The 25887-nt window shown below is 43.1% G+C and overlaps 1 protein-coding gene across 8 annotated transcripts in view; it reads left to right on the top strand.

The window, feature by feature from the left end:
- Positions 1-2401: 2401 nt before the first annotated feature.
- Positions 2402-25887, top strand: part of LOC138755288 (septin-7) — a 196317-nt gene continuing 172831 nt past the window's right edge. For 2 of the 8 annotated variants that reach the window (XM_069921000.1, XM_069920999.1), the window contains exons 1-3: positions 4417-4500; positions 10299-10393; positions 10501-10585. In XM_069921000.1, coding sequence (XP_069777101.1) covers positions 4432-4500; positions 10299-10393; positions 10501-10585 — 249 coding nt within the window. In that variant the 5' untranslated portion in view covers positions 4417-4431. Of the gene's footprint in view, positions 2670-4395; positions 4501-10298; positions 10394-10500; positions 10586-25887 lie in introns of those variants that run through there. The other 6 variants (XM_069920997.1, XM_069921001.1, XM_069920998.1 and 3 more) reach the window with 6 other exon arrangements.

Genomic DNA, 25887 nt, shown 5'->3' with positions numbered 1-25887 from the left:
TTGCAGGTCATATTGAATCCCCTATTCTCTGCCTTCTTTTCTACCTTCCTGACCTGAGCATGTGCTCCCCTCTCCACATACTCCAGCCCTTCCAGCAAAGAGGTGGTCTCCGTTTCTGTCTTCCCAGCTGCTGAGCCAATTAAAAGCAGTTCCACCTCCATCAGAATTAAAGACCCTGATGTCCTCAAGGGAATAACTGCCATGAGAGCTGTCCCGTGACGAGAGGGCCTTTGTCCTATCGTCTAATTTACCCTCCTGTGTCTGGGTCTGTAAATCTTACTCCACAAGGAAGGTGTAATGGAGAGACCGTGGCCACCACATGGTGGCGCTGCTGGCCTCCTATTTGGAGGACACATCGCATGTCAATCAAGGCCAGACTCACCCCAAGCCATCAAGATGACCTTGTGATTGGCCCATTCAAATTACCAGGTATTGGGCTCCGGGCAGCCTTTACTTAATTGACCGAGGTGAATCACCTGGGCTGACCCCTGCTGAGCCCTTGCACTTGGCTTTGAGCCATTGGTTACAGTAGTCAATGGAGCCCAGCCTGCCCCCGAGTGATTGGCTCCCAATACCTGCTGCAGAATTATAAAGGACTATGCTTTCCTTTGCTCTCTCTCTTCTCTCTTGACTCCTTGTGGCCCATGAGTATCACCTTCTATATTAGGTTGGGGTGAGTCCCAAGGCCAGTTAGTTAGAGCTGTGGTATCCATACTGGTCAAGGGAAGGGGCCACATAGCATTACCTTGATCTGATTGTTTACTGTATGTGTGTTTGTGTCATTCCAAAGTTCTGTTGGTTTTCCCTTGTTACCCACAGTGCATATTCATCTCTTTGTGAACTGTGTGTTTAAGTTAATATAATGTTTAGATTCCATTGTTTCCTCTGCATCTCTTGAGAATAAACTTGTGCTTTGTACCTCGATCTCGGTCTGGTTCTTAATCTCTGGGATCCACATGAATCTTCACTTATAGCAGAGGGGTACCCCTCTGCCAAGGATCCAAACTGTTTGGGGGAAATCGCAATACCAGCAAATGCTGGACGAGACCCTGGCCATGTGGCTGATCCAGATCTGAGATGAGGGTGGTACCAGCATGAGCCTATCCCATTGGGAAGCAGGCATCATGGATAGATAATCCAGTCAACCATCAGTGCCCTGCGGATGCTGTCTGAGGCTACTGAGGGAAACACATCCCTACAGGACCAGGTCATAGCAGCTATTTCCAACTACTGCACCTTGACTACCCTGTACGCTAGTTCAGTGTCTTTATTCTCCAGTTCTCTTGCCTTGGTTTGAGGGACTCAGACGACATCCCCCATGGTGGAGCAACACTGCTGCATTATTTCCACCTCACTTTGTAACTGGGTGATCTCCTGTTCCTTTCTCCCCAGGGCTTCACATTGGTGCCTCAGTCAGGCTGCCAGCAGCCAAAAGGCACCTCTCTGGCATCCCTTACTTCCCAGGAACCCCAATTCTGTGAGTAGGAATGGAGGGATGCAAGATGGTGCCCAATCTTGTCCCCTTGAGAGTCCAGATTACCTAATCAGCCCTGGCACTATTGTTAGTCCACCCTGGGACTCTGCCCCCTCTATACATGGAGCCCTTCTTGTTAGTCCTGTTCCAGAACATAGATTGTTACTCCCTGAAGCCTGCTTGCAGCACCAATGTGTCGCAGAAGAACAATTTCAAAGGATTAAGACTGGACACATGTTGTACTAAACGGTGAAGTTTATTTACACGTGACACAAATATGCAATAGCACATGTGTGAACACACACACACATTACATTCTGATATAAATTAATTAAACTATACCTGTGTTATTTCGAAGGATTAAACAAACAGTACCTGCCACCCCTCCCCCAACAAATGCATGGCATACCAATTAACAAGGTTTTAAAAAATATTATTGTGCATCATACTCAGCTTAGGAGAGAGAGATAAAGTATTGTCATATATATACTGTATGTAAGTCCAATCTAGAGAAGCAACAAAATTCTTATGTGTTTCACACAGGTACAAAAGATACACCATTAGGAATAGTTTAAATTAACTCATTGCTATGTGCCATGAAACAGGAAAAATAGGTTATAAGTATAAAAGGATTGACACATGAATATTAAGTTTGTTAGAGCAAGTTTCAATAGGGCAGAGTTTATTGTTGGTTTGAATGATGTAAGTGAACTGTGAATGTACAGAATTATATCCATCTTTTCACCATTTCTGTTGATGGTCTTTTTTGTGTTTAATCGTCATAATTTTTACAAAGAAAAAGTGAAGAGGTTGATGCATTGGGTGAGACCCAACTGTAGTGATGTGACACACTCAGATTTCACAGCAATGACTGAGATATTGATCTTCCCTCATTATGATGTCATTTTTTTTTCTGCTGCCTGGCAACAGAATGTTTCAGTAAAATTTACTGGAGAGAAAACTCCATCAGTGTCATCGAATGGCTTGAAAACCTTGCAGGTTCAAATCATACTCTCAGTGAACATGCTTGTACCCACCTGGTGCAGGGCTGGAGAAGGTGATTTCCGAGGAATTATCTGCCACGAGTATCCTTATCATTTGTCAGTGAAGATTGGCACATCTGTCAGACATAACAGCTTTGGAAACGTGAAGTAGAACACACCCTGATCCAAGAGTTTGTTTTGAGAGGTTTAAGGTTGTACTGTTGTTCATTCTGAATTGCTTCTCAGAGGGAGCTCAAGGTATTCCCTATCACTCATTCGTGGCTGGAGTCCAGGCCAAATTCTCACCCATGAATATGGCAACAGAGTTCAATTAATATCAGAAATTATATAAACTAATTTCTTATTCCCTAGATTACAGAAAGTTAAGCAGTAGGGTTAGAGGGAATTTGGGTGTTCTTTTAACACTTTGAAGGAAATTGTTTGGGAGGATGAAAAGATTTTGCCTTAGAAAGAACCTTACATTCAAAGAAAAATCCTTTAGTAGAAGCTGGAGGGACTCAGTGAGTGAGGAAGTGTCAATGGGTAAAATGGGACCAAGAGAGAAGTTTGGAAACTTCACGCAATGGGTGGGGGAAAGTGGATCTGGAAATACTGGGGCTCAGTCAATTGGCTTGGGTGTGACTTTGTTCCAGCCAATTACACAAAGGACCATGGTTCCAGCCAATTACACAAAGGACACATCATCTGGGTGAAAGATGAAAGAGGGAGCATAGAATTAAAATGGTCTCACAGGATGGCAGAACTACCTTGGAGGAGCTAAATGGCCTCTGCCTCCTGGACCTTCCTGCATCAACTGTAAATTTGCCTGGTGAAGTACAAGAAACTCTGACATCCGTTTGACAACCTTCTCTCTGAGGGGTTTGGCTCGTCCGAAGGTGGTTCAGGAGCCATGGGGCATCTTCCACTGAATGATCCTCAGGAGTAGATGTTGGAAGGCTTCTCACTATGGTGAGAATGTCCTGCCTCACTGTCCACCATCCACCCGCCAACCCCAGAGCAAACAGAAGTGTGAACTCTTGCTGATATTTGTGCTTTGATGTTCACACCAGGAAATGTCAGAACTTCAATACAAGCCATAGATTCAGCCTGTAACCCAAACCATTCATAGCTTGGTGCAACCGTATCAACTCCTCATTAGTAGAGGCAGAACAGACACGCTTAAAATTGATGGCCAAAAAGGAGTACAAAGGGTCTGACACCTGAAAATTTAACTCTGCATCTCTCTCCACAGATGCCTTCTGACCTGCTGAGTGTTTCCAGCATTTTCTGTATTTTTATTTCAGATTCTTAGCATCTGCTTTTTGTGTTACTTTCATCGGCTCCATCCCATGTTATTCCATCTGGCTTTATCCTGATCATAAGCCTATCATGTGGCACATCATCGAACTAAAGAACATAGAATCAGTGGAGGTGGAAGTGGGATAATGTCATTGGTCTATTCTCCAATAAGCCCATCGCCAACCTCAAAACAACGGCAGGTTCCCTTTCACAAATTCTGCTCCATTTCTACTTCCTTTATAATAGATTTGGAAAGCAAGCACACTCAGTGAGGTTTCACCTCCTTTCTCATACTGACCTCAAAGAATGAAGAGCTAAGAACTGTGGTGTGTTGCACAGTTCCATGCCATTCCATTATACAGCATGGAAACGGGCCCCTCAGCCCAAATTGCCCATGTCTACTGAAATGCTTAGCTAAACTGATCCTGTTTCCCTATGCTCAGCCCATTCACCTCCAAACCTTTCCTATCTATGTATCTGTCAACCATACCTGCCAATTTTCCACTGAGAACTTGTTCAGAAGCCCTTCTTGCAAACAATTTGATCTAAAGCATGTTCAGGTACTCCTCCCACTCTGCTGGTGCATGAGGCATATTCTTCAAGTACTTATTGTCATTGGCTTTGTTAATCTTATCCCAGGAGAATGCAGCACAGAGCACTGTGGGAAAGAAGATCATGAGTGAGACTCACCTCTGCCAACAGCTGCTGCTGAGGCACTCTGCTGCAATGTTTACCTACATTGAGGTTGGTCTCTCTGCACCAAATATAGGCGAGTGTGACAACAAATCAACCATGCATTCTCCTTGCAGCCAGAATGGTCAAGCCAGGATTCTTCCCACCTTTCTCCCAGAGGAGCACATGATCAGTGTTTTCTGAACAGAAAAGTTGAGTTGAGCACTGTAAGAGCCCATAGTGGGGTAGCCGTTCATCATTTACAGCAGTAGACGTCAGGGCCTCCACATCATCTGGGTGACCAGGCTGGCTCAGTGGGCAGTTTGTCAGGAGCAAGGGCAATACCAACTGACGACTGTCCTTGCTGAATAGATCTGGGAAACTGCTCTGCCTTGCCAGCAGCAGCTGAAGTCACATCAGTGTGTTAGATCCTATCCATTGTCCTTCAAGGAGTAAACTCAGCAGTGATTTTAGATTGTTTTTCTTGAACTCGTCTATCGTGAAGCAGATGAAGTCCCCAACTCTCATGAAGTATTAATGATGATACGTGCATGAAGGAGGAACCTTGAATTGTGTCTGTAATTTGAAAGAAGCGCGATGTCAGGGAGGTGGAAAGCTTCTGTCCATGCTGTTCACCATCGGACAAGGGCTGGGTCTCCTGCCCCTTAACTCAGAACTTTGATACATTTCTGATCAAATCTTTTCTCCCTAACAATCTTTCACCAGGCAATCAGATCTCGTGCCTGTCCCCACGCCAGCCCACGCCTCATCTTCCTTTTGTCCTTGTATCCCTCTTCCACACACTCTGTAACTTAGCACAAACTGGTTTTCTCTTCACCACTTCTGACAAAAGATCTTTGATTTGAAACATTAGTTCCTTCTGCATATGCTGCCTGCCCTACTGATGGTTGCCAGTATTCTGTTTTACTTCACATTTCCATCACCTGCAGCTTTAAAAAAATTTTTAGTTGATGTTGGGGGTCTTTGCTCTTTTGTCATTTTTCAGAGCAGGAAAGGGTTGCAATGCGGTTGGGATATCTTGGCCCCACCCCTCTTCATCCTTTCTGATGCACTTGGAGTATGATGGCAGTCATGACCTTGTCCAAGGTGAGGCAGAACTCACTCCAATCAGATCTGCAGGCAATTCTCACACCTCAGTCTTTGTGCACTGGCAAGGATACATATAATTTTAATTATCATCATTCATATTGCATCACAGTCTTTCTTCTTTGGCTTGGCTTTGCGGACAAAGATTTATGGAGGGGTAATGTCCACGTCAGCTGCAGGCTCGTTTGTGGCTGACAAGTCTGATGCGGGACAGGCAGACACGGTGGTAGCGGTTGCAAGGGAAAATTGGTTGGTTGGGGTTGGGTGTTGGGTTTTTCCTCCTTTGTCTTTTGTCAGTGAGGTGGGCTCTGCGGTCTTCTTCAAAGGCTGCCCGCCGAACTGTGAGGCGCCAAGATGCATGGTTTGAGGTGATATCAGCCCACTGGCGGTGGTCAATGTGGCAGGCACCAAGAGATTTCTTTAGGCAGTCCTTGTACCTCTTCTTTGGTGCACCTCTGTCTCGGTGGCCAGTGGAGAGCTCACCATATAACACGATCTTGGGAAGGCGATGGTCCTCCATTCTGGAGACGTGACCTACCCAGTGCAGTTTGATCTTTAGCGCTTGACGTCCTGTTTTGCGGAAACTGCCAAAATGCATCACAGAGTACAACTCCATCAAATGGTCAAACATGTTCAATCAGCAAATAAACTTCCAGGAAAGCATCCAGTTGCCAATCTACTTTGCACAATCTGCAATGGTGCCTTATGTGTACTGGCTGGCCACAAATCCTCTAATAGCACTTGCAAATTGTAGAAGAAAGCTTCAAGTATGTATTAATGTTTCTGGCCTATCAGACTGTAATCAATCCATGTGGGGATGCAAGTTCCGCTCATTTGAGGGAAGCCAAAAAAATGATTGGTTTATGGCTGTTAGCTTGAGTGATTAATTACTTAGTCAGCACTAAAGAGAGACTAGAAAATTGAATGACCAATAGCAATCTTGTGCTAGGAGAAATTAGGTGGAAAAGCACAAGTGTCAAGTCCTGTACAAGGTAAAAGAGCTTTTCCCAAGAGCAAAATAATGATGGGGTTTCCCTACAATTAACCAAAATCATTCTTATTCCATGCAGGTGTCCGCTCTGAGCCTGAGGGCTACACATCTAAGCACCAGTTGGCTTAACAGATTCAGTGTACAATACCACGGTGTCCCCTAGTTAATGTGACAAACAGATTAGCATACTTGTAGTTACTAAGTTTAAGCAATTAAATTAGGGCACAAGGCCACATTATCCATGCTTGGACTTCTTATCAGACTCTGCAATGTTGCCATCACATCTCTGAAGCTTCTCCATGGTGGACACACACTCCTCTTTCACTTCACTTCCTGCTATATAACATGCTGATGGGAATTCCCATGCTCTGATGATTTTGAACATTTTAGCCAAATGAGTTTGGCAAGATATGTTCTATTGGTGATAGATGGACAAAATGGACGTCTATCGTGGACCAAAAGAAATACAATTATAAAGTTGTTGGAAGTTCTCAGCAGCATTGTGGAGTAAGAAACAGAGTAAAGGTTCAGGTCAATGTCTTTCTTCAGATCTAAATTTTAAATTTAGACATACACCATGGTAACAGGCCATTTCAGCCCATGTTACCCAATTACACCCAATTGACCTACATTCCCCGGTAAGTTTCCAATGGTGGGAGGAAACCAGAGCCCCCAAGGAAATCCCATGCAGAGATGGGGGGACCATACAAACTCCTTACAGATAGCACGGGATTCGAACCTGTCCCGATCACTGGTGCTGTAACACCACTGTGCTAACGCTACACTAACTGTGCCACCTACTGTGAATGGTTAGTTAGGTTTCATACAGGAATTCGACATGGAAAAATCAGGAATGCTCATGGTAGTCAGGAAAGAGCAGGAGGAAAGATTTCTCACAGGAGGGGAGAATAAATTAAATAAATAAAGTGGTTATAAAGCAAAAGGGATGTCGTGGTCTGGTAGTGCAGGAATATTAATATGTTGCTGAGACACAGGAGGTGTGAATAGCTACAGTGGTAGATGCTGAGGCTGGAAGGCTATAAAGCACCTTCACAAAATGATGTGCAACTCCTTTAATTTTCTTTGAGCTCTGGTGATATCGTGGGATGGTGAGGGCAGAAAAGGAGTTTTGTGGAGAACTAAATTAACAGGAAAATGGAGGAAATGCACTTGGCTGTGTGTAAATGTGTCACTTAATTAATCAACTATGCTCATTTAGCCTACTATTCTCATTTACACAGGACTCTGAAACATTTAGCCAAGTCTCCAATGCAATGAGACATTTGCTGAATTGATAAAATATCAATGCAAGAACTTACTGAATGGTTGAACTGTATCACCCCCCTTGTGGTCATGGGTGATTTTGAACCTGGAAGGGTTCAGTATTTGTTGAACTTTAGTACAACATGATTTTTGATAGTCTCTAAGTGAGATCTTGAAATGAGATTAGAACTAGGGGACATACCCCCAAGATTTAGGGGCATCGGTTTATGACAGAGATGAGGAAAAATGAGTGAAAGTAGAAATAAGCAGGAGTCAGCCATCTGGCCCTTCGAGCCTGCTTTCCCATTCAATAAGATCATGGCTGATCGTAGACTTAGCTCATTTACCCACCCATTTCTTTAATTCCTCTGCTATTCAGGTCTATCCAGCTGTGTCTTAAATGCATTTAATGTGACTGGCTCTGCTGCTTCATTGGGTAGAGATTTCTACTTTCACTCATTCTTCCTCATCTCTGTCATAAACTTATGCCCCCAAATCTTGGGGGTATGTTCCCTAGTTCTAATCTCACTTCATGATCTCACTTAGAGACTATCAAAAACCATTTAGTACTAAAGTTCAACAAATATTGAACCCTTACAGGTTCAAAATCACCCATGACCACAAGGGGGTGATACAGTTCAACCATTTGGTAAGTCAAACAAATCCATGTGGAGCTGCTGGATTAGAAGCTGGAACACACTTGTACAGCAACTGTTCAATGAGCCCCTTATGTTACACCAGTTCTCTTCTAAAAATTTGGCACCATTCTGAGAATCAGATGAACTCTTCCAGAACATTTTATCATCTGATGCTCACATTTTTAACACTTGTTTAAAATACAAAATAGTGTGCATGTTTGTCAATTCACTCTGTCGTGCTTCATACATGCTGCCTAACCGCTATCACCAGCATTTTGTTTCTCAGATTTCTGGCATTAGTCTACTTTTAAAGAAAATGTACAGAGTATCTTAATTATTGGACATGGATCTCACAGGAAGCCAGAGGACCGATGTGCACTCTGTCTTCTCCTGCACTGGCTGGAATTCGCATTGCCAGCAATTATAATTCCTCTCCCCATTCCCACACAGACCTGTCTGTTTTTGGCCTCATCCATTGCCAGGGTGTGACCGAATACAAAAAGTGAGGAATTACGTACCATATTTAGCCTGAGTGATCCACAACCCTACAGTATAAACACTGAATTGCCCAATTGCAGATAAGCTCTCCACCCCAATCTACTGTTTCCACTATCCTTCACCTTTCATTTTCTGAGTCCATTTTAGTACTCAGATTTTACTCCCTACCCTAGTTGTATCCTCCCATCTGTCTCTTCCTTTGCACCTTGATTTATCTAGTATTATATTACCTTCTGTTTCCCATCCCCCCATTAATTTCATCCTTGATATCACCCCTTACCACCTTAGTCATAGAAAAGGGTCCCAACCCAACATGTTGATTGCCTATTTCTCTCCATGGATGCTGTCTGACCCATTGAGTGCCTCCAGTTCTTCTTTGTTTGTTGGAAGATTCCAGTAGCTGCACTTTTTTATGCCTATAGGAAATGCCAGTATTTATTGTCTGTCCTGAATAGGAAATGCCAGTATTTATTGTCTGTCTCTGAGGAGCTGATTAAAATTCAACCACTTGGCACGGGTGTAGAGTCACAGACCAAGAGAGGTTAGCTGAAGTCCTCTTCTGGAAAATAATAGCTGGAATTTTATGATTTGGGGTCTTTGTTACCGATCCAGTCTTTTTTAAAAAATACTTAATTATATGAATTTAAGTTCCCCAGCTTCAGTGATGAGATTGTAACTCATATCTCAGAATAAAGCCATTGTCTGCTGATCCAGTAAACTAAGCAGTAACTTTGCTCTTCACCTTGCTTTGGACATGTCAAAATAAATGCTGTGTTGAAGAGACCATCAGGCAGTAGTTGTGCTTGCCAAGCACACATCACTGGAGGAACTTAGCGGGTCAAGCAGCATCAGTAAAAGAAAAAAAGAATGGTCCATGTTTTGAGCCAGAACTCTTCGTGAGGACTGAGGAAAGTTAGTGCAGGAGCCTGCACAAACAGCTGCAGTCTCATGGAGCTTAATGGTAATGAGCCTCCCAGACACATTATCCCTAAGGACCACCATGGGACTATCAATGATATCACATACCAGTGTTGGGAAACCAGAATCAGGCAGTAGGACACAAACACCGCAAGGCTAAATACTAGAGGAAATAGGTATTGCAACAAATTTCATAGGGTTGTTTGATATCAATATTTGTTTCACCAAACAAGATCCCTCACTCATTGATCATTCAATAAAATCAGTGTTGATAGAGTTAAAATCATTCAAAAGGCAATGAAAAGTGCAATTTTATTCCACGCAGGTATTCGCAGTCACATTCTGTGTATTGAGGGAATCAGAAGTGAACCACAAAATCAATGGAAGGGCTCATTAATGCATTGCAAAAAAAAGTTGTCTTGATCCTGAAATGCCAACTCCATTTTCCTCCACAGATACCGCCTAACTTGCTGAGTTCCTGCAGCAGGTCATTTTTTCACTCCAGGGTGATGTACATTGCAGTCTGTGATGATATTGAGAAAAGAGCAAGGTGCCATTCATTGGAAAGATTCGTTGATTGGGACTGGATTCTCTGATTGAAGGTTTATTTACTGGTTAACTGGCATTTGATCAAGAATTCTTCTGCTCTCCATTCAGGGGCAAGGCAAGGTTCAAAAGTGAAGAGATCAAGTGTGGTTCAGCATATTTGCCAACAAACATGACTGCAGACTTGCTTCAAGGTGTGTATCAGTCTGTCTTGATGAGAGCAACAGTGGGCCTTCACACTCACTGCCAGAAGGCATTGGAAGACTAAAAGATGTGGGAGCCACTTGGCCCATCAAGTCTGCCTTGCCATTTGAATCAGGAATGATGTATTTGTCTTTTTCAACCCCATGCTCCTACCCATAACCTTCACACCCTTATTAATCAAGAACCTCACAATCTCTGTGTTAAAATACCCAGTGACTTGACCTCCACACAATCTGAGGTAATGAATTTAACAGATTTATTACTCTGGCTGAATAAATTTCTCAACTCTTCTAAAGGCACATCCTTTTAAGGCTGTGCAATGAGATTCACCCCTCATTCTAAATGCCACTGAGCAAAGTCCCAGAGCCATCAGTCATACGTTAACCCTTGCTCATTCCTGTAAACCTCCTCTAGATCCTCTCCTAAACCAGCACATCTTTTCTTCGATATGGGATCCAAAAGGCATCGTCAAGAGTTGAATGAAAATGCAAATGTTGTCACCAATTTCATCAAGACCTATATGAACGAGTGTGTCCCCACATGATCATACCAGGAATTCCCCAACCAGAAGCTGTGGATGAATCAAAATATTCACAACCTGCTGTGGTTGAGATTGAGGGCGTTTAAGACCGGTGATCCAGGTTCAACCTGGGGAAGGCCATCTCCTCAACAAAGAAGCAATCCCGAGGGAAGCTAGAGACAGAGTCAGTACTCACCACTCACCAGAGATTGCAGGCCATTACATCCAACAATGGCAAAGCACTATAAATGGCTATGATGCTTCATTCCTTGATGAGCTTTGAGACGGAGAACTCAATGAGGTGCCTAAGGGAATCCCTGAGTGGCAGATATCTGTCTCTGAGGCTGACGTCAGAACATCATTCAAGAGGGTGAACCCTTGCAAGGCATCAGGCCCTGACGGCGTACCTAGCAGGGTACTGAAAATCTGCCCACCAACAAGCCAGAGTGTTCACAGACATTTTCAATCTTACTGCTGCAGTCGGAGGTTCCCACCTACTTCAAAAGGGCCTCAAGAAGAGCAGAGTGAGCTGCCTCAATGATTATCAGCCAGTAGGACTAACATCTACTGTGATGAAATGCTTTGCGAGGTTGGTCATGGCCAGAGTTAACACGTACCTAAGTAAAGATCTGGACCCTCTACAATTTGCTTACCAGCACAATCGGTCCTCAGCAGACGTAGTATCACTGGATCTCCACTCATCTCTGGATGACCTAGACAACATCAACATATGCATCTGGCTACTCTTCATCAATGACATCTCAGTCTTCAACACCATCATTCTCTCAGTTGCTGGCCAACAAGCTCCAAAACAATGGGCCTGCTTTGTAACTGGATCTTTGACTTCCTCATCAGAAGACCACAGTTAGTGCTAATTGGAAACAAGGTCTTCTCCTCACTGACGGTCAACACAGGAGTACCTCAAGGATGCATGCTTTGAACTGCACCAGTCCTTAAGGCGTAGGCATGTTAGGGAGGGAGCTCTAAAATTTTGACCCAGCGCTAGTGAAGGAACAGTGTGATACAATATATTCAATTTCAGAATGGTGTATGGCTTGGAAATCAGCTTCCACTTGGTGGTGTCATCCATGCACTTGTCCTAGCTAGTAGAGGTTGTGGGTTTGTAAGGTGATGTGTCTTGGTGAACAGCTAAGTGCATCCTATAGATGGGATAAACTATGGCTACTGGGTGTTGGTGGTGGATGGTGTGTCCATCAAGAGGGCTGCTATGTCCTGTAGGGTGCTAATCTTCCTGGGTTTTTAAGGTGCAACCTTCAAGGTAAAGTGGAGTATGATCTATCACACTGCTGACTTGAATCTTGTAGATGGTGGATTAGCTTTGGTGAGTTCAGAGGCGAGTTTCTTACCACACGATTCTGAGTCTTCAACCTGCTATCACAGTCATATTGTGTAAAGTTTCTGGTCAATGGTAACCCCCAGGATATTGACAGTGGGGATTCAGTGATGGCAATGCCATTGAGTGTTGCATGTCACCTATGTTTGGATATTTAGGTCAAGCACAGTGGTAGGGATGGTACTGAGGGAGGGTCTCTATGGGAGGGGCAATATTGAGAGAGAGTCACTGTGGGAGGGGCAGTATTGAGGGAGGATCACTGTGGGAGCAGCAGTACTGCATGAACTCTATTATTGACTTAGAATTTATGTTTTTAAAAATTGATTAGTGCAAGTGCAGAGGTTGCTGAAAGTGTGGGAGCGCATTCTCATCCAGTGGAGGTCATTTTCGGAGGAGGAAAGAAGATTTTGCATAGCAAGGTCTTTGTGCAATGTGCTTGAGTGCTGTGAGAGCAGCAGTGGCTGGTAGATTGCCAAAGCTGGTTCTGGTCTTCAGTGGGAGTTGGGTCATTATCATTGGAAAGCCCGCTCCCAACCAAGGATTTTCACTCAGGATGACTGGGGGACAAAGATCATCAGTGGCTCCTGGGACTTGTGAGACTGGAGAAGAATCAGGCTGACCTGGAGGCGGAGATCTTTCCCTGCACTGAAGAAGAGCAGTGATACAATCCTCAGTGCACAGACATTCTTGTGGAAACTCCCACCATACTCTCCCATTTCTGCATTGCTCTTTGAGACAACTGATTAATTTCTCTGCTGGTAGAAGGACAGTGTTTCATATCTGCAGGAGCTAGAATTTTCTTCATGGTGAGCTACAGCTCTAAGATGGCGGCCCTTCAGATCTACACAGCAGTTGCAGTTCCTGGAGGTGGGGCTCCTGCAAAGATGTCATCCTTGAGATTAATGACTTTGGACAATGCCGTACAATGTAATATACCTCTGTCCATTGGTCTAGATAGAGGGTGGTTTAAAAGCTCTGTCTCAGGCTCTGGGTAGGAAGAAGGGTATAATTGCAGTAGAAAAAATTCATGGGAAGACTATGTTTTCTTGTGGACCACTAAAGAGGTGTCCATGGCTCTGAGTAAGGAGCTGACGATGGGAGGGCTCTTCATACGTTGGAGCCAGTGATGGCACCCATGCAGAAGGTGGTCCTGTCTGCTGTGTATCCCCATATACCTGATGCAGCCATTCTCCCTCGAACCCTCACTTGCAATCTCTGTGGGAGATAAAATTGGGTATCACCCCAATGCTGCTTAAGCCTGCAATTCCTGGCTATAAGTCATAGTATGCATTTGGTGTGGGGTAGGGATGCTGAGGGGCAGTTCCAGGTGGACATTGAGGGGAATAATTACCGCATGTACTGGGCCACGGAGGGTCCGAGATGTTTTGAATGTAAGGTGTATAGGCACATTCAGAAGGAGTGCCTAACTGACGAGCTGCCAACTACACTTCAACGGTGCAGGGAGGCATAGCTGGCCCTTCTTCTGCTGTCCCCCCTCCAGCTGTTTCTCCCCCCCAGGGTAGATGTCCCTCCTGTGGCGGGAGCAAAAGGTGCTGGGGAAGAGCATGGAGCAGATGGTACAGAGGGGTGGATTCCTGCAAGAGGAGGATGAAACACTTCCAGGAGGAGTAGGAGCCGATGGTTTTCTCCAGGTGCGATTCAGAGGACCCTTAACACTTGCTTAGTTATTTAATTCTGTCATAGTATTAATCACTTTTTTTTGGTTTATACTCGGTTCTGTTTAGCTTTTTCTTTCTTTTTTAATGTTTATTTTTATAACTGGAGAAAAGTTTAATTTCCTTATTCTTTTTAACTCTTTCTGTTCCTCTGTAGGATCACTAATGTTGTATTCTCTCTCTTTTCAATCAATTAATAGTTTTTATTTGGGTTTTTGGAGGTTTTCTTTTGCAATATAACTTTCAATCAATTAATGTTTTTCAGTTTGGTCTTGCTTGATTTTTTTTAGCCATAATATGTCTAACAGCTGTGAGAGCTTGGCTTATTTTTTTAACTTTTTTTTCTGGGTGTGCTGCCAACACCAAGATTTGGGGGAATAGTTGTTTTATTCATGAACATACTGTCAAGGACAGTTTGGGTTAATTGGGAGGGGGAGGGAATAACAAGGTTAGTACAGAGTTTGTTTGTGAAGTTATGCTAACTATTTATGACTGGGAATGCCTCGATAATCTGAGAGTGTTTATTAATTAATATTTTATTGATCTCAATTTTTTTCCATTATTGATTTTGAATTTTTCAGGTGGCTAAAGGTATTAAGATAATTTCTTGGAATATCTCGGGTTTGAACCATCTGATTAAAAGTCATAAAGTATTTTCACCTATTAAAAAATGTCAACCTGGGATAATCTTTTTACAAGAAACTCATCTATGCTTATCTGATACCTCTTGTTTCTTCAACATTTGGAAGGGACATCACTTTCACTCACCATTTATGGCTCAGTCTGAAAGCATTTCAATTTTGATTGACCAATCTGTTCCATTTATTAAACATAACATTATCGCTGACACTAATGGACACTTTTTGATTCTGTTCGGTAAACTTTATAATAAATGGTTTGTTTTTGTTAATATTTAACAAAATTGAAGATATTGAAGATCCAGGTGCTTTCAAACATCTCTTCTCTCTTTTACCAGTTTTAAATTTATATTCTTTGATTGTAGGAGGTGATTTAAACTGTTGGCGAGACCCTGTGCTTGACCGTTCATCTCCCAAAACTGTTACTTTAAATAAGTCCGCTATACTTATGAACTCATTTATGTTGCAGTCTTGTATTATGGATGTTTGGACATTTCTCCATCCTAGTGATAAGGAATTCTCTTTTTTTCTCTAATGTACATTATACTTACTCATGGATTGATTATTTTCTCGCAAACCAATAATTAATTCCACTTGTTGACTTTTGTAGATATGAGAATATAATAATTTCAGGTCACTCTCTGGTGTTTTATCTATTAATAGCTCAGATTTACCTAGAACCATGAATCAATGGTGTTTGAATCACATTTTATTGTCTGACACTGATTTTTTTGAAATTTTTGGAAGATCAAATTGCCTTTTGATAAAATTCCTCCTCTTAGGTCTCTGGTTTGGTAATCTGGGATTCTTTTAGAGCAGTGGTTTTCAAACTGCTCCCCCCCATTCACATTCCACTTTAAGTAATCCCTATGCCATCAGTGCTCTGTGATTGGTAAGGGATTTCTTAAGGTGATATGTGAGTGGGAAGGCAAGGTTGAGAATCACTGCTCCAGATCTAATTGTTACTGAAATATTTTGCTTGAGAAAAATTGTCATTGGTCCATTTCCTTTAGAATTATGAAACCATGCACAGAACGAGCCTTTTGTCAATGTTATTCTAAGCTTTATTGTACTGAACCAATTAAACATTCAGTTTCTGCAGTGAAATTTTTCGATAATTTAAACATTCCTTCATTATCTTCAGAGAAGCAATTACTGCTGGAAAAGCCTGTTCCGTTTGAGGAGATTGCTGCAACAGTTAACTCTTTGCAGTTCTGTAAAGTTCTCAGTCCCAATGGTTTCCCAGCAGAGTTTTTAAAGACTTTTTCTTATTTATTGATTTCTCATTTGGATTTGGTTCTTTATGAATCCTTGGCTGCTGGGAAACTACCAGACATTTTTTATAAAGCCTCAATCAGAATAAAGATTCTTCTGACTGTTCTACCTACAGGCCAATTTCTCTTCTGAACGTCAATGCTAAAATACTGTCTAAGATTTTGGCTTGTAGGTTAGAAAATATTATGCCCCTTATTATCTTTGAAGATCAAACTGGCTTTATTAAGGGTCATTATTTGCATTTTAATACCTGTTGTCTATTAAACATCCTTTATTCTCCTACAGTTTCACCTCCTGAATGTATTATCTCATTGGATGTTGAGAAAGCCTTTGATATAGTAGAATGAGGTTATTTATTTATTGTATTAGAGAAATTTAACTTTGGTCCTAAATTTATTAATAGTATTAAATTAATATATTTATCTCCTATTGGTTCTATTTTTACCAATTTAATAAAATCCAAAGCTTGTTGTGGAACTATCAAGGTTTCTCTTTAAGATCATTATTATTTAATCAAGCATTAGAATACTTAGCAGTGGCCTTTAAGCAATCTGATGATATTTATGGAATTATAAGAGGTGGGAATGCTCATAAAGTCTTGCTTTATGCAGATGACCTTCTGTTGAATATATCTGATCCTGATCATTCAATTCCAGTTGTTTTATCAGTCCTTTATCAATTTGGTCAATTCTCAGGATATAAATTAAATCTCAAGAAAAGTGAGATGTTTGTTTTGAACTCTTCCAGTTCTTCAGCCCTTACTGTTCCTTTTAAAATTGCTTAAAAAAATCAATTAAATTTTTTAGGTGTTACTGTTACTAAGAACTTTAATAATTTGTTTAAGGAAAACTTTCCTACCCTAATGAACCATGTCAAAAAGTCCTTAGCTCAATGGTCTCCTCTCTTGATGTCTTTAATTGGATGCATTAATATCATTAAGATGAATATCCTACCTAAGTTTCTACATATATTTCAAGCTGTACCTGAATTTGTTCCCAAAACCTTTTTTGATTTGCTTGATTCAATTATCTCTTCTTTTGTTTGGAAAAATAAACAGTTCTGTCTTAACAAAACTTTTCCTGAGGAGGAGTCATGTGATGGAGTTGTGGCTGGTCAGGAAAACCAGCCCTCTCCAGGAAAATAGGTTAAAAAGTTAGGAAAAAGCAAAGCATAACAAAAATAGAATAAAAGAAATAGAAGATAAAGATACAGAAAAGAGAAAGAAGATGGCTTCCAAGAAGGAGAAAGTAAGAACAACTGGAAAAAAAGAAGTAAAAAAGTCGCCGGAGAAGAAAGAAGAAGGCCTTACCTGCACGAAGGAACAGGATGCTGTGGTGACGAGGAATGCCCGACCCTCGAAGTCAGTGCCTGCTCTGCGGAGTCGCGTCCCACCAGCCGGTGCACTACAAAAATGGCTCTCGGAGCCAAACAAAAGTGTGCAATCAAAGGAGAAAGAGGACACTGGTGGGAGGGGGGCTCAGCAGAGGAGTGGGCTGTTACAGAGCAAGCAGATGAGGGACACCCAACACCAGGGCTCTCAGCTGGAGGGCAAGGAACAACAGAGGAGCAGCACAGGAGGGGAGGACCAGCAAGAAGATGCCCAGCAAAGAGATACAAGCAGCTCATCAGGAAAAACAGAGGAGACACAGACACAAAGAAGAGAAGAAGATACAGACACAGAAGAAGAGGAAGAAGAAGACCAAGATCTTCACAAAGAAATAGAACGTAAAACTGATGGACAAAGAGAAATAAAAGGTAAAACTGATGAACAGAATATAGATAGTCTTTTTTGAAGAACAAATGAGATCACTAAAAGAATGGTTTTTATTAGAGTTTAATGCAATTTAAAGGAAAATGAAAATAACAGAAGATAAAATGCAAAGTTTAGAACTGGTAATGACAGAATTAGGGAAAAGAGTAGAGAATGTGGAAGAGCAGGAAATGGCTGAAGAAATGGAAATAAATGACTTAAGAGAAAAATTGGAAGTGACAAAAAATTAAAGAGACACAAGAGTTGTTAGCTCAGAAAATTGATATGTTGGAAAATTACAGTAGGCGAAACAACATAAAAATAGTGGGCCTGAAGGAGGGTGAAGAAGGCACAGACATGAAGGAATTTATAAAAGGATGGATCCCAAAGGTCCTGGGAACGACAGAAATGCAGGAAGAAATGAAAATAGAAAGGGCACACAGAGCATTAGCTCCGAAACCACAGACACATCAAAAACCAAGATCCATCTTAGTAAAATTTTTGAGATACACGACAAGAGAAATATACTGGAACAGGCAAGGAATAAAATTACAGAAGATAAGAAACCATTGGAATACAAGGGTCAAAAAATATTTTTTTTACCCAGACATAAGTTTTGAACTCTTAAAGAGGAGGAAGGAATTTAATACAGTGAAATCAACTTTATGGAAAAAAGGTTACAAATTCATATTAAGACATCCAGCAGTGTTTAAAATATTTATACCCGGGGAGCAAAACGGATCCAGAGAAAGCGCAAGAATTCGCAGAACGTTTGCAGGACAGGAGAAGAGATGTAACAAGAATGAAGAACGACGATAAAGAATATATAAAGATATAAAAACAATGTATATGTAAAGAACTAAAGAAGGAAAAGAAAAGGGAAGGAAGGGAGTAAGGGAGAAAAAAAGAAGAGAGCTTTGTTATATGTGTTTACAAAAAAGTATTTTCTGGAGAAGGCTGGGTAGAGGGGGAAATAACCGTCATTGCAAAATCAGTTGACACCGTGAATAAGATCACAATCCAAATGAAAAGGGGAGTTGTGGTTGCCTGGCAAGGGATATGGGGCAACTCAGAGAGGGGGGGAACCTTTGGGGTTAAGGTATTAGTGGAAGTGGGAACTGTGGGGGTACTTTATGTCTTAAATGTGTTGTCATACATTAAGTGTAATAAGAAAAAACTAAGAAATGAAAATGGGGAAAAGGGGGATGGAGGTGGCAAAGAGGTGTATGCAAGATATAAGATGGCCATGTTGAACTATATGATTATAAACATTAATGGAATACATAACCAAATTAAAAGGAAGAGGCTACTAAATTTAATGAAGAAGGAAAAAATAGATATAGCATTTGTGCAGGAAACGCATCTAACTGAAGCAGAACATAACAAGCTAAAGAGAGACTGGGTAGGACACGTAACAGCAGCATCCTATAACTCAAAAGCTAGAGGTATAGCCATACTAGTTAACAAAAATGTACCAATCAAAATAGAGGAGGAAATAATAGATCCGGCAGGGAGGTATGCAATGATAGTATCAGATATACTCAGAATTTTGGAATTTGCTCAATATATATACGCCTAACGAAGAGGGTCAAAAGTTTATGCAGAATTTTTTTTTGAAGATTGCAGAGACACTCAAGGAAATACATTGATAGGAGGGGATTTTAATCTTAATTTGGATCCAATGTTGGATAAAACTGGACAAAAGACAAGTAAAAAGAATAAAGTAGCCAAATTTATGTTTATATCAATGCAGGAAATGAAAATGAATAAATGTATTCCATTGGAAAAAATAACATATAATTAAAAAAAATAAAGTCACAATGTTTGAGCAAACTTGGGAACCATACATGGAACATATCAGAGAGAGCTTGCCTACGACCTCCATTCCCTAAAATGAGAATGAAAATAATAAGACGACAAAAAAACTAGATTCCGTGTGTAATAAATAGATGACGCATTTTTCTTGTTTATTTTCCTTTGTGTGAAAATATTGTTTTATGGTTTTTATTGTATTGTATATGTTGAACATTTATGGGTTTTGGAAGGGGTGGGTAGAGGGGAGGGAGGGAAAGGGGGAAAAAAGGGGAGAAAAGACCACCGTGTAAATTTCATGAGAAACGTTTGTACACATTTTGGGTGATATGGTTCATAGTGTGAAAAATTAAAAATTATTAAAAAAAACTTCAAACTCTAAAAAGAAAGGGGGTTTGGCATTGCCTAATTTTATATGTTATTATTGGGCAGCTTTAGATATATTACTTTTTGGATTCATCATAGAGATTGACAGGATGCTGCGAGTTGGATTAATCTTGAAATTTAATCTACTACGAAGTATTCTCTTATTTCGATAGTTGGAGTACTATTACCTTTTTCTGCTTAATTTTGTTGATAAATATACATTGAGCATTTAGTATCAATTTAGAAAACATTTTGGATACTATAGATTTCTGCTTGTCAGTCCCCTTTTAGCTAATTCGTTTTTTACCTTTGGCACAAAATTTTGGTTTTCCTGAATGCTCTGAGTTAGGTATCCAATCTTTTTCACGTTTTCAATCTTTTTATTAAACATATTATAGTAAACAATACATGAGGAAATAGAATGGAGAATCGAATAGTAAACACAGAAACATCAATATATTGCAATACATAATACAAAGTATAACATTATAACATTGATCAATATTATCTCTTTCTCTACAATTTGGAATATACAAAAAAGAGAAAAATATTGTTAAAACCCTGCTGAAATTTCACTCCTTTGGCAGGGCTACTAGGGGGTGCTGATGGATCTGCAGTTTGAGAGGTCCGAGGCATGTATCTGAGGGCACGGGTTCAGATGCTGAGGGATATGGACCATGCTTCACCCTTCTTTACACCTGAGAAATTGGGAGGAGTCCATAGGCAGCTCATAGAGCTGTTGGCGGAAGATGGTTCCTCTGTTACTGATTCAGTGAGAATAACCCGAGACCATTGGTTTTATGTGATTCTGATCTCGCCAGATCCTTCCAGTGATGACACGTCAGACCCCGTGGGAGGATCCGCCGAAGGTCAGCCCTGAGCGGCTGGAATCTCTCCTGTCACTGGAAAGTTGACTGGAGCCCTTCACCAGCTACGGAGCAGCATGACTCTGGGGCTGGAAAGGCTAATAGTGGAATTCCTCAGATCCTTCTGGAACATCCTGGGTGTTGACTTCTCCAGTGTCCTGGGAGGACCCTGGCAATGGGGGACAGTCATAGTCCTGCTGATGAAAATCTCTGCTGCCTGAGGAATTAGTGCCTGGTATCTCTCCTAAGCGCATAGTACAAAGTCTTTGCCTGGGTGATGGCCAATCACCTGAGCTAAGTACTGGGTCAAGTGATCCACCCTGACCAGTCCTACATGGTCCCAGGTCGGTCCATTCAGGACAACATCCATCTCGTCCGGGACCTGGTCCAACTGTCCCGTGAGGATGGTCTTGATCAGGAGAAGGCGTTCAACATGGTAGATCATGGTTACCGTCTTGCGACCCTATGCGTGTTCAGATTGGGGCTATATTTGACGGCCAATATCCAACTGATGTATGCTGGGGCAGAGTGTCTTGTCAAAGGATGCACAGCGCTTTTTTGCTTCAAGGGGTGGGTGCATCAGGGATGCTCCATGTCGGGACAGCTATATTCCAACTGCATAGAGCAGTTTCTGTGCCTTCTTCGGAAGAGGCTGATGGGTCTGGTACTGCTTGAGCTGAAGATGGAGGTCGTCCTCTTGGCTTAGGCTGTGGTACTAGCTGGTTACCCTGTTCCCACACCCGTTTTTTTGTTGCCATTACCCAGAAGGAGTTGGTGGATTTCTTCTGGGGAAACTGAGGCACTGGGTCTCTGCTGTAGTCCTAAGTCTGTCAAATCGAGAAGGGCAGTCAGTCGCTGGTGTGTGTCCAGACCCAGCCCTCTGTCTCAGGGTCCTGCAGAGATACATGTTCATAGAGCACCCTCTGTGGTGGTACATGCTGGCCACCTACTTCCTTCACCGCGGATGCTGCCTATGGGAAGGCGTATGGCTCCCGTTGGTGAAAATCAGTCACGCCGCAATGGTGGAGCTGCCTCCGATTTACAAGAAGCTGATGTGGGTCTGATGTGGGTCTGACACTCCCCATCCCGTAGCAATGGGTGTCAGGGGGAGGGGCTCTGGGGGGTGAAGCAGTCCCAGCTATGCTGAGCCCCGATCAGCTGGGGGTGCTCGTTGAACCCAAAGCCTGATGGGTTTTGCAGGAGCTGGTCTAACACAACGTGAGCCACCTCACGGTGATTCGCGCTGTGCCGTTCCGGGATGCACCAAAGCAGTTCCTGTGTGGGCTGCTCCTGCACACCTTTTAATTCCTCGCTGTCATTAGTCGTCCAGACATGCTGTGTCTGGCATCGAGGGGAGTCCCCAGTGGAGGTCCCTGTACACAGTAGTCCTCCCCCTTTACATCGGGCACCCGGGGTGCAAAGTGCTGCACCGAGTAGTGTCAAGTAACTGCTTCCTGAGTCTGTTCATTGACACCCCGGCCGTCTGTCACTTCCGAGAGGAGACAGTTTACCACATCTTTGTGGAGTGTATGAGGTTGCAGCACCTCTTCGCCTATCTAAAAGTGCTGCACCTCAAATTCTGGTTGCACTTCAGCACCACGCTCCTGATCTATGGCCACCCGGTGCAGAAAGGGGCTGGGCTTCCAATGGATCACCTTGTGGGTTTGCTGTTGGGGTTGGCAAAACTGGCTATTCACGGGTCGAGGCGGCAGGCGGTCAAGGGGGTGGGGAGAGCTAACTGCCTGCCCGTCTTTTGGGGTTATATCCGGGACCATGGGCTGTTGGAGTGGGAACACACAGAGTCCGAGGGGACAGTGGCTGAGTTCCGGAAATGGTGGTTCCCCCCCCAGGGGATCGCATGCTTTGTTCATGATGAAGATCATGTTTTAATATGATGTGTATACTGTGTAATAGAGAGGTAATTACTGCTTCTCATGGTTTTATTGCCACATATTATGATGGTTTTTTGGTTTTAGTTGTAACTATGTGTCTATTGTGTTTGTAATGTTCTAGTTTGAATAAAGTTTGTACGATTATAAAAAGGGCAATACTGAGGAGGGTCACTGTAGGAAGGGCAGTACTGAGGGAGTGTCATTGTGAGATTTGGTTGCCGATGGTTTGAACTAAACTGGAGTCTTGTGTGGCTGCAGGGGCTGCAGCAGCGCTGAAGGCGAATCCATGGACACTCGGTTACTCTGGGGGGACTGTCTTTTGCTTCTCTTTCTCTGACTGTAAGAGGTGTTGGGCAATACTAATGGTGAATCTTTGCCAAATGGCAGACTAATGGCAATTTCGTGTAATATTACATTTCTGTATTATTCCATAACAATCATCACTTCTTGGCCTTTTGGTTAAGATAAAGTGTTCTTATCAGAGTTGATCAACTGGATTTGAAGCTGTAGCACCAAGAAGGAAGAAAGAAGAGGAAGACAACTGAGCGGACCGTTGGAGCAGAAGAGGTTGTCTGCTGTGAGCTACTCTGCTGACACAGTGGTGGATCCATGCTAATTGGGGACCAATCTAACACCATTTCCAGCAGTAAGCTAACCTCCACCAATTCTACGAGGATGGCTGCAGCAGGAAATTCTTCAGCAGCACACAACGTCTGGAACAATAGGGTGGCAGTGAAGGACCTTAGCGAAGGCTCTCATTCTCCCTAGTGCTCTTCACCTGGAAGGTCTTGATAGGATGCTTCAAAATTGAGGCAAAGTGCATCTACGTCCTCCAGGATATCACGGACTTCAATGTGACATTCAAGACCCCAGCAGGATAGCAAAGGATACTCCGGAACTTACAGAAGGAGAATGTGGCTCTACTCTCACTATTCAAGGTGCAGCTATTTTTCCCCTCTTCCAATGCAGAAGGAACGAGTGATAATGGTGCACATGTTCAACCCACATGTACTAATGTGCTGGTAGTGCCCATGCTCATCTTTGGGTCATTATATTGAGAGGACAGGGACTTGTGTGGATGCCAAAAACATGTTTAGAATATGGAGCTGCAAACATTAAAAGAAAGTGAAGATGAGAGGACACCAAAGGTGCCATTATCCACATCCACACACCCCTCCCCCCAGCAATGGTGTATGCCATTGGAGAGAACCGTCTATGCTGGATAGTCCAGAGTGTGCAGAAATTGCAACAAACTGGGACTTGGGGTCTCAATGCAGTACAATCATCTGTAAAATCTGCGAGAAGGAGGGCCACCAGACCAAGGAGTGAAGAGAGAGCAAGTGCTGTAACCTGAGTGGGGAAACATGTCACCACTACAGGGCTTTCCCAAAACGTGTAGCCACCTATGCACAGGCAATGAGGGCAAATGGCCAACACCACCACCCCTAGTGAGGTCAACAACCCCTCAACCTTAACTGCAGCAGAAACTCCAAAGAGACGGAGACCGGGGGAGAGAGGAGCCCCTGAGCACAACCTTCCAACCCTCAAACCCCAGCCATGAGGCTGGCTGCCCCTCCAGAAGAGGCAGAGTTAATGGAAGAGGGAGCTGAGGAGGGAAAATGGAAGACGGTGGGAAAAAGAAAGAAAACCCAAAAAGCCCCACGGAAGAAATTAGCAACAGACAGACACTACAAGCAGGGGAAAAAAAATGGAAAGGTACAAAGAGAAGCCAGCAACCTCTCATCATCTGAGGATGAAGCCATCACACGTGCCAGACGAAGACAGAGGAACTGGAAGGATGGAGAGGAAAGCAAGGAGGAAACCAGGTTACAATTAAGCCCGATGGGGTGAAGTACAGCACCCAGAGATCCCCCAGCTCTATGAGACCGGGAGCAGGGCAGAGACCATTGGCCCCCTCCCCCTCCACCCCCCTACCCCAGGTCAAGGAGAAGGCCGGGAACAGTTTGGACACTATTGCTCCCCAGCTACGAGAGAAGAATACAAACCAGCCAGGAAACGGAGGACAGCCGGATCTCCCCCACCAGCAACACTACCAGCATGGCCTGAGGAGACCTCACTTCCAGAGGAAGATCACAACCTGTTCCTGAGCTCAAAATCAGGACTGAAGTTCACCAAAGTGGTTAGTCTGTGGGCTGAGGCTGATTGACATTGGACTGTAAGGATTGGAGAAAATCGCAACCCTCAACATGTGCAGGGTCAAACACATTATGCGATGTGTCAACGCCTTGCAATACCTTTCCAAAGTAGAAGCAGATGTGAGTTTCATTCTGGGCTGTGGGTTGCCACACCTCAGAAACTATTGGAGGTAATCGCAGTGATTGCCCCATATCTGTATGGTCATGGTGGGTGGGGAACGATTATTGCACATCCAGTCTGGTATCTTGCAGCGTGGAGGCGACATTACAATCACTGAGGTTAAGGAGGTGGTTGTGGGACATCTCCTCGTGGTGGACCTAAGTACCACGAGACCCCACTCTGGCTAATCAACGTGTATGCTTTGCCCGATCGGAGCGAGAGGCAGGTCGTCTTCCAGCAGCTCCCACCCTTGCAGTACTGACAGCAGACTAGACTGCTCCTCCAGACTAATGATGGAAAAGGTAAAGGATGCACAGCTGTGGAACGTCTGCACAGCTGTGGAACGCCTTCAACATGCCTGCCGTTGGAGTGCAGCGGCAGCCCACTTGGTTGAGATTGGACGGTTCAACCTGGTCTTGGATAGACTTCATCTTTGTGTTGAAGGTTGTCATAGTCAGATCAACTGACATCATGCTGGTGTTCCTTTTTGATCACTGAATCCTTTGTGCCTCCTGTCATCTACAGGAGGACCAGAGGCAGGCAGGGGAATGTGGAAGTTGAATGTGAAGTTGCTGACCCCAGAGAAAGTAGAGGAGCTAAAGAAGGTGTATGCTGGTTGGAGAACCGTGAAACCCTTCTTTGACTCCCCAGTGACCTGGCAGGAAGCGACCAAGAAGAACATCAAGTGGTTCTTTATCCTCAAGGGCAAGACAGTTCTGGGGATGAAGATCTCCGACATCCTTGTGCTGCTCAGGGATACCATCACCTATGTACAGGACAGGGGGATGGACATCTGACTGGACATCTTAGATTAAGAGAAGATTTTTGA

Source organism: Narcine bancroftii, chromosome 2 (genome assembly GCF_036971445.1).
Source record: "Narcine bancroftii isolate sNarBan1 chromosome 2, sNarBan1.hap1, whole genome shotgun sequence".
Lineage (NCBI taxonomy): Eukaryota > Metazoa > Chordata > Chondrichthyes > Torpediniformes > Narcinidae > Narcine > Narcine bancroftii.
The sequence above is the reverse complement of the archived record's forward strand: the minus strand, read 5'-3'. Positions and strand labels throughout refer to the sequence as shown.